We start from the raw sequence: 9,958 nt of genomic DNA on the forward strand, positions 1-9,958 counted from the left end.
AGAACAATTTAGCACGTTTCTAGACGATTAAGCTTGTTTTTTTCAAGAACAGCACTATTAACGACTTTTAATTCAAACGAATCAATTTGTTTCTCCTTTTATATTGAAGATAAGCCTTTAAAGCTAACTCAAAAATTAGCACAACGAGAGTCAGGAGAACTCCGTAGAGGTAAATTAAAAGTACGTATAAACAATCATCTATCCGGACCGACTGGAAATTTCCCACTTTATTATTGCAAACTGGCTTTTGAACTGTGCGCACTTTGGCTCTGTGGACAATTCCACGTTCGTGTAACACCAGCATCCTGAAATTAAAATAGTTTAATAATTAAGAGAATTTAAACTTAACGTCGCGTCGGGGAGAATTTTCAACAAAATAAAATGCTTTTAGCCTTCTTAGTAAAAAAATGTTATTATGGTAAAATGCTTTCATTTATTTAGCCACTCAGCTAATAACAAAATGTAGGCTTATTTATCATATTATTTTGCGCGATACTCATTTCCTAGCCATCGTCGTTTTTTTCAATCATAGCTGTTTTTTTTGCTGACGCCGTTTTTTTCGATCATATTGTACAGGGTGGGCCAAATTGGACGCTTTTAAAGGGAAACGCCCTTTTCTAGACGATAGACTAATATCGGTGTCTGAAAACATGATCGTGAAAACCGCACATTAATATCTGTTACTGTTTCAGAATTATGGGGTGTTTTTCAAAAATGTGCATTTTTGTGCATGCGATAATTTTTTAAATATGGCGGTAAAACATATATTTATTATAGAAATTTTATTTTTTACTCGATTTTACTTAATAACGCGGCAGATCCACATTTTACTTAATAGAACGGGCAGATCCACAGAAACTGCTCTGTACCAATTAACGGAGCTAATACAGGCAAGTCTGGATAGCAAAGAAACAGCAATTTGTGCCTTCTTGGATATTGCGGGGGCGTTTGACAATATACCACATAAGGTGGTCAGGCGATCTCTAGAAACAAGAGGGGTGAACAGAACTATTATTCGCTGGTTTTGGGAAATGCTGTCAACACGAACAGCAGAGGCTCAGATGGGCACCAAAACTGTAGCTGTTAAAACAACGCAAGGAACTCCACAAGGTGGAGTAACCTCCCCTTTGCTGTGGAGCTTGGTGGTGGATGAACTACTAGATGAATTAACTCTAGCGGGAATACACTGCATTGGGTATGCAGATGACATAGTCATGATCGCTCGGGGGAAACATGAAGGCACCTTGTGTGATATTATCCAAAGAGGACTCCGTATCACTGAGAGATGGTGTAGGACTGTCGGGCTGAGTATCAACTCAGACAAAACCGCGATAGTGCCATTCACCAGAAGGCGAAGTCTGAAAAACTTGAAAAGAATCCAACTAGATGGAAAGGAAATACTGCCAACACAGGAAGTTAAATACCTGGGAATAACCCTGGACAGTAAACTCCTGTGGAACAGGCATATTAAGAACACTACCAGCAAAGCCATAAAGGCTCTCATGATATGCAGAAGACTGGCCGGAAATAGATGGGGCTGCTCCCCTAACATTTTGCGCTGGATGTATACCATGATAGTAAGACCCATGATTACTTATGGAGCAGTTGCCTGGTACACAAAACTAGAGCAACGGACGGCAAGGCTAAACCTATGCAAAGTCCAGAGACTAGCATGTGTTTGCATCACAGGAGCCATGAGAACCTGTCCAACAGCAGCAATGGAGGTCATTCTAGATCTAACACATCTGCACATTGTCATTGGTAGATATGCCAATGCGACAATGATTAGAATGGTCATTAACGGAATTAGTACTGGGAGAATTGTCAGATCAGGGGCTTGGAACACCCTCAAAAAGGAAATACCACTCCTGCAACTCCCAGTGGACGATATGCCAAGAACGTACAACTTTGACAAACATGTCAATGTAGTATTGAGCAATAAGAAGGATTGGAAGAGCGAAACGCTTGCCCAGCAGTTAAAAGACCATACCATAACTTGGTATACTGATGCTTCCTAAACCAATACGGGAACAGGGATCGGAGTGTTTGGGCCGAGAGCTAATTACTCCGAACCAATGGGCACTTACCCTAGTATCCTACAGGCAGAAATCTACGCTATCGAGAGATGCGTACAACTTATCTTAGATAGGAACTATCGGAAACAAGAAATAGCCATCTTATCTGATAGTCAAGCAGCGTTAAAGGCGATCAACTCAGTATCAATCAATTCGAAATTGGTCAAAGAATGCATAGAGAAGCTGAATAAATTAGGCAAAGAAAACAAAGTCCTCCTACACTGGGTGCCTGCTCACCAAGGGATAGAAGGCAATGAAAAAGCAAATAATCTAGCTAGGAAAGGAGCAAACACTCCACTAACTGGACCAGAACCGTTCTGCTTTCCAAGTGGTAACCAACTCAAGGCGGAACTCAAGAACTTGGAAGATTCCATCCGCAACCTGGAATGGAAATCTTGCAATGGTCTAAGACACTCGAAGAAGTTTCTGAGGGCTTATGATCAAGAAAAATCACAGATCTTCCTGGGTCTGAGTAAGAACAATCTTCGGATTGTCACGGGGTTTTTAACAGGACACTGTCTCCTCAATGAACACCTCAGTAGATTGAAACTAAGAAGAAACGGCGAATGCAGATTCTGTGGGGAAGATGGTGAAACACCAGTACACCTCATCACTGAGTGCGCCGAGACGACAACCATTCGTGCCATGAATTTTGGTACGACTGATATTGGAGATGGAGAACTACCCTCTATAAAACCGTCCCAGATACTGGCTTTTGTCAAAGCCCTGGGACTGTATGATGAGTTATGATTCAAGAAAGGGGGACACAATGGATCAGTAAGGTCGAAGTGATTAACCCCCCTCCCACTCATTCTAAATTCTAAAAAATTCTACTTAATAACGCAATACATACCCAACTCGTATAACATCTGTATATCCGGAGTTCTTCGGTACAGGAACATAAGATATTGCCTACAAAATTATACAGGGTAAGTCTTAAATAAGTGTAAATATTTTTAGGTCTGGTAGATCTAAATAACAGAAACATATTTTCTCTTTATCGTTTTTCAAATAAGTCCAAAATAACCGAGTTATTTAAATCTCAAAATAAAAAAAAAATGTTAAAAAATATAATAAGAAAATATCAAAAGTTGACATATGATATGTCACTCTATTGAGAGTGTCATTTCCTATCGAATAAAGTAGAAATATACCGAGGCTGCCATTTAAAAATCAAAAGTTGTAATAATTTCCGGTGCAACAAGAAGTGACTAATAACAATAATTGAATACGTCAGTTAATCCTAATTTATGTCATATACTAACATACCAAATCTCGTTTTTTATCAGAAAAAAATAAAAAAAGTTATAGGGGTGAGCCGTCGGGCGAGCCACTTTTGAGATACACCCGGTATATTACGGTTAAGGTCCAAAATATAGTTAATCTCAATATTACCCGGTTAATATCGAGAATAAGGTAAAACAAAACAACAACCTACATCTATATAACCAGCGAGTTCCTGAAAGGCGCATATATCATAGTTGGTGTAATTTCTCATGTTGGCCAGTGAAGCATGAGCAATAGGTGTAAAATACGCAAAATGTTCTTTCTGGATCTTTCGAAATCCATCCTCTATGCTGAAGTAGTTATTTGGGTAAATTTTCTTTATATAAAGTTCTCTTAGTGGTCCATGCTTTGGTTTCTACAAAAGAAGCTAAATATTTGTGTGATCGAATTTAAATAGTTCGTCAATTAAAGACCACTATTAAAATGTTATAGAGAGAAATCTCTGCACTTTTTGGATCTAGGAAATTGCCCATAAACAATTGACAGGAATGAAAATTACCCTTAAAGACCGACCTATAGCAATGGTCGGTCTTTGGCAATTTGGCAAGCCTATGGCAATTGGTCTTCCATTTTTGCCAGACCAATATTACTTTTTACTTTTTTTATTTTAACTCAAACAAAATCAATATTAATGGAAAAAACTATGAAATAACCTTGCCGGTATTGAATTTAACCCAAAAATATTATCGGATCATATTATGCATATTCACTACCCAAGTAGCAAATTTTATTTCATAAAGGCTGTATAAACAGCTATGTGATAATTTTTATAGGATACCTCAATTCATATAACGTGCTATATGACCGTAATATGATAGTTTTACAACCAAAAAAGGCCCATTTTTATACAACCGTTTAGTAGTATAGAAGTTCTACAAAAAGGGTATACAACTCTTATGCAACTATTTTACACAGCGTTATATGACTATTATATAACTAGTTTTATTGTGTATTACGTGGTCACATCTAAACAGTTATTGCTTGTTTTCGGGTATCAATTTTGCTTCGGTCATTTGTTTTGGGACATTTTCCCGCACTTTTTATCTTACTGAAAGGTAATGCTTCATGAAATGCACGTTTAAAGCCCCGACCTCGAATTTGTTATTGAGTAGATCAGAGATTGATCGTATTTCTGCAGCCGATCTTAACAAAATGAGAATGCTCGCCGAGTACGCCACGAAAATAAACATGAAAAACAGGAAAAACCACAGCATTAATATCCTGGCAGAAAGTGTAACTGGCTCGATATAGGTACCTGTAACAAGAAACATTATTTCCTACATTTTATTGCGGAAAAGAGCCCTTCTAAAAGATTGCTTTCTCTGATTTTGAATTTTACAAATTTACTGCTTACTTTGAGTTACTGAAGAATGCTTTTAGATATCCAGTGACTTAATTTTTAATTATGTGGTACAACGTTTTTCATTATTCTAACAGACGTTCATGCTGACTTGACAAAAGTACTTGTGTGCAAGCGTACTTGTACAAGAAACTTGAGCGCATGTAGGAAGAAGCTTGTACAAATCAATGATCATATCGATTGATTTCTGTTTTGTTTTGACGCTATTAATAATGTGATAATAATTGGTGGATAATTAAATTTCTTAAATTTGTTTTAAAACCAGCTAATCGAGCAAAATCAGAATACCCAACTATTTAGTATTTAGCTTTTAGCCAATCTTTGTTGATCGCTCTATACGTATAGGTAATATAAATCAATTGAATAGTAGAAGGTAAAAAATAGTTTTCGAAACATTGTAAAGTATATATTTTGAGTAAATTTAATGTCAATTATTAAGAATTGTCATACATACCTTGCTGACACAGAGCTTCTAATGATAATAACACCATATCACTTACGCTGACAGAACGCTGATTTTCTGGCATTATATTTTCCTACAAATTTTAATATACAAACAAATGTATCGGAATATCTCGCATGTTAGACGCAATATTTTTACCTCGTAATTAGTCCAGCTAGTCCTTTCCCAACGTAGAGCAATATAGAGCGCGACCAAAAACAGAAACGTTATTAGAAAAGTAGCAAACCAAACCTGCTTGGTTAATGTCAAAACATAAATATTCTTCACGTAACTCAAAGGAGGTTTTTTGAGAAAAAACTTGATGCCTAACAAATTAAGAACTCCCGAATATCGAACAGCCCTTAGCCTTTCATGATTTATAAATAGAGCTCCTGCAAATCATTAATATTTAATATACACAGTGATTCAGTGTTCTGAAAGAGATTCACATATCGTCTTTTCTATTTTATATTCTCAGCGCATAATTATTTAACAGTAATTTCGAAATTTTAGAAATATATAGGGGAATTTAAGTGTATTTTTATACTAAGTTAGAGCTAAGTTAAGAATATGCGGTCATTGGATTTCTTATAATATTGCATTTCCAAATTCTTAATAATCTTTCATAATCTATTCAGGGAAATTCTTAAAATATTACCATTTTTATTTTCAATTTTCGGGGTGCAGACTTTAGTAATTTTTAGTAACCCTGTATATCAAAATAAAACACTAAATCACCACAATACACCAAAACACTTTTACTTTTACACTGGACGCGCGTTTCGTTAACCATGTTAGCATCATCAGCAGATGATTATAAAATAAAATACAATCTACAATTGGAGCGTTTATATTATACTCGCTCAGTGGGCACAGAGTGGGCGTGGCAAGATCTAGCCAACCGAGTCAGAACCCACCGAGCGTCATTGAATTCATCAAATTGAATACCCGACCTTTCCAGTAGAGGTGTTTTATCCTTTTTTTACTGGAAAGGTCGGGTATTTATGAAATTTCTTGTAAAGATTGTAATCAGAAATATGTTGGGCAAACTAGAAGATCAATATTAACTAGATTTAAAGAACATTTAGCTAAGATAAGATATGGTAGACCTGATAAATCTTGCGTTGCCGAACATATTATTGATAAAGAACATTGTATAGATCTTAATAACTTAAAATTACTTAAACAAGTCTCAAATTACAGGCCATTAGATGTATATGAAAGCATCAGAATTAACAAATGTAAAGATAGTATGAACAGAGACAACGGTTCAATTCCTTCAAGTTCTTTGTTCCTACTACTCTAGTGGCGGAAATCTAACTGTTACGCTCGGTGGGTTCTGACTCGGTTGGCTAGATCTTGCCACGCCCACTCTGTGCCCACTGAGCGAGTATATAAACGCTCCAATTGTAGATTGTATTTTAGTTTATAATCATCTGCTGATGATGCTAACACGAACTGTAACCCTGTATATACAGGGTGGTCTAAATTGTATACTAACTTCGGCAGTATATTCTACAGATAAAAATAAATAAAAAAGTTCGTATAATTGTATATCCTAAAATACTTCGTTTCGGAGATACAGGGTGTAGAAGTTTCATTTTTATTTCAATTTTTTCTAGAGACATTTCTTACGTAAAAAATTACGGAAATACATTGACCTCCTTCAGAACACTGCACTGGGTATTAATATTTGATATACCTCCAATATCAATATCGTTATCCAAAATTCCTTTAACCAAAACTTTTAACTGTTTACCCTCAACATATTCTACAAAATTGCCATATCCATGACTGTCGTATATGTCAAGTTTGAGAGTGCTGTTAAGGTACTGGGTAAGACTGTACAGACTGGGCATTTCTTGCAAAAAGTTAAATTCATCGGTAGATCTAAAACATATACAGGGCGAGTCTTAAATAAGTGCAAATATTTTTAGGGGTAGTATATTTTGATCCTAGAAACACGATTTTGAGTTTTTTTCTGCGAACAAAAATTTCTGAAAATTTGGAATTTTCTGAAAAAAAATTTTGGATTTTTTTTTAGTTTTTAGTTAAGAAACATAATTTCTTGATAATATACTATTTAATATAACTACTAACTACTTACTATATAACTACTAACTAATTCTACTTACTATACAGGGTTGTTCACCACATACGACACGGAGTATTGTAGCTAAACGATGAGATTTTTACAAATTGTAAGTTTTGGGTTCGATGAAGGACTATTAGAGGTACAATTTAAAAATAATTTTACAAGATACAGAGTGTCCCAAATAAGTAAAAAATATCAAAGTTGTATTTTTTTAAATGGAACACTCTGTATATTATTACATTTTTAGTTTCTACGATTAAAATAAAGGTAAATTTGATTAAGGTTTATTATACTTAAACCTTACCGTTTTTGAAATATTTTCAAATTTGTGAAATTGCAGTAAAAATTTTAAGGCTTCATTTCTCCAAGGGTATCAAACTTTTTAATACTAAATATTTACTGAAGTTTATTTACTGATCAGTTATTGTGTTGCAATAATAAAAATAATACTACCTTATACAGAGTCTCTAAAAATTTATTTTAAATAATTATTAGCTTCAAACGGCAATAACTTGTATATATAATATAACTTGTATAAACGGCAATAACTTGCATATTTCTGATTACAAAACATTACTTGTTTAATTTAAATGGAACACCCTGTATATTTTACGAGAATCAGATGCACAATTTAATTGTCTATCAAATTATATTATACCATTTTTTACCTATCTCTTTAAGTTTCCGTAGAAAATGCATTTTCTTGTAATTTAGAACTTATTTATGAATATACCCATGGACTATTGACATTTTAGATTATTTTTAAAGATGTACCAAATTTTAAAAGAGTACAGATACTAATATTGTCGATATAATTCGTTTATTTCATTAAAAAATAAAAAAAAACTGTTTAAATATTTGTTAAAGAGGACCAATTAATATGATTCCAGTATTCAAACTACATTAACTGACTGTTTGCGTTGATTAATAATAATTGCTCCAAATACTAAAAAACTGAATTTTGCATGGGCATTAGACAGTGTGATAAAAAGTAACATCTTAAAAATGATATTTCATTTTTTAATAAATGCTTATTTATAACAACAAAGGCTTTAATTTGATAACTTATTATTATATTGATTTCTGACTCAAAAATCCACATTTATTTATAATAATTTATTAGCGAACACAATTAAGTATGTCATTAATTAGTATATGGGCGGAAATAATGGTGTTATATTTAATTAATGGTATACCCTTTTATAAAGATTTAAATAGTTTTCTTTTTGCATACAAATGGGCTAGTAATATTATCGTTTTGCTAAAAACGATAATATTACTAGTCTGTACATTTTGTACATTTGTTGCTTTAAAAACAATCTAAAATGTCAATATTCCATAGATATATTGATAAATGAGGTCTAATTTAGAAGAAAATGCATTTTCTACGAAAACTTGAAGGGATAGGTAAAAAATGGTATAATACAATTTGATAGACAATTTAATTGTGCATCTGATTCTCCTAAAATATATAGGGCATTCCATTTAAATTAAAGAAGTTATTGCCGTTTGAAGCTAATAATTATTTAAAATAAATTTTTAGACACTGTGTATAAGGTACTATTATTTTTATTATTGCAACACAATAACTGATCAATAAATAAACTTCATTAAATATTTAGTATTAAAAACATTGATACCCTTGGAGAAATGAAGCTTTAAAATTTTTACTGCAATTTCACAAAATTGAAAATATTTCAAAAACGGTAAGGTTTAAGTATAATAAACCTTAATCAAATTTACCTTTATTTTAATCGTAGAAACTAAAAATGTAATAATATACAGGGTGATATTTTTTATTTATTTGGGACACTCTGTATCTTGTAAAAATATTTTTAAATTGTAGCTCTAATAGTCCTTCAACGAACCCTAAACAATTTGTAAAAATCTCATCGTTTAGCTACAATACTCCGTGTCGTATGTGGTGAACAACCCTGTATATAATACTATTTATTTAAGATCCAGTGCGGTTCTCAAAATTTAAGCAAAAAATCATTTTAGTATAAAAAATAGTATAAACCTCATGTCATCAAAATCTGAGTTAGCTACTGCTTTATCCTTTATAAGAACAGCTCCAAGTCTAATTACTGCTTTGTGGAAATCTTTCCTTCCTCCAGGTAATAACACTATTTTTGATGTATCACTGAATCCAACATCTACAGTCCAATTTCCATGATCCTCAACAACTAAAAATTGCCGTAGAAACTTAATGTCTTAACTTTTAATCTCGCTTTTAATATAATTCAAAAAAAATATTACAGACAACTAATTATGGTTCAAAAGTATCTACTTTATCAGTATAAACCAATTTATATCAATATTTTACTATTTTAACAGTTTATGATTAGCACATAATAAAAGAAAACAGCTTTCATTTTTGAATTTGCAAATTTTTGAACTCTAAAGATGGTTTAGGTAAATATCTAAACTAAATAAAATCGTTGATAGCATTATATTCATCACGTACAGTCTGAAGAGCTACAAATAAAAATAAATGAGCTTGGTGTGGTTGTCGTATTGCTTTAAAATACAATTATTCTTATTATTTTATATCTCTAGAAGTTTGAAATTTTGATTTTATTTCGGACAGAGCCATATACCAAAAAACTACGCAGATTACTTAAATACTTATACAGTATTAGAGAATTGGATTTTAAACAAGCCGGAGATAAAATCCTAATTATTTAGAAAGTGTCCAA

At 33.0% G+C, this 9,958-nt stretch overlaps 1 protein-coding gene across 1 annotated transcript; it reads right to left on the reverse strand.

Moving 5' to 3' along the window:
- Window positions 1-230: 230 nt before the first annotated feature.
- LOC115876547 lies at window positions 231-7,023 on the reverse strand. The gene is made up of 6 exons (XM_030892358.1): window positions 6,867-7,023; window positions 5,324-5,556; window positions 5,177-5,258; window positions 4,412-4,617; window positions 3,514-3,717; window positions 231-305 (listed from the first exon to the last, which is right to left on the reverse strand). The coding sequence occupies exons 1-6, from the start codon at window positions 7,021-7,023 to the stop codon at window positions 231-233; spliced, it is 957 nt and encodes a 318-aa protein (XP_030748218.1).
- Window positions 7,024-9,958: the final 2,935 nt, after the last annotated feature.

The sequence above is a fragment of the Sitophilus oryzae genome, unplaced genomic scaffold (assembly GCF_002938485.1).
Source record: "Sitophilus oryzae breed Bouriz unplaced genomic scaffold, Soryzae_2.0 scaffold_1436_pilon_pilon, whole genome shotgun sequence".
Lineage (NCBI taxonomy): Eukaryota > Metazoa > Arthropoda > Insecta > Coleoptera > Curculionidae > Sitophilus > Sitophilus oryzae.

Excerpts from the sequence above, each read along its gene's own strand:
- LOC115876547 (XM_030892358.1), bottom strand. The coding sequence starts at position 7,023 with ATGCCCAGTCTGTACAGTCTTACCCAGTACCTTAACAGCACTCTCAAA. Across the intron at positions 5,557-6,866 it reads TAACGATATTGATATTGGAG|GAGCTCTATTTATAAATCAT; the intron begins GTATATCAAATA and ends AATGATTTGCAG. Across the intron at positions 4,618-5,176 it reads AGAAGCTCTGTGTCAGCAAG|GTACCTATATCGAGCCAGTT; the intron begins GTATGTATGACA and ends TTCTTGTTACAG.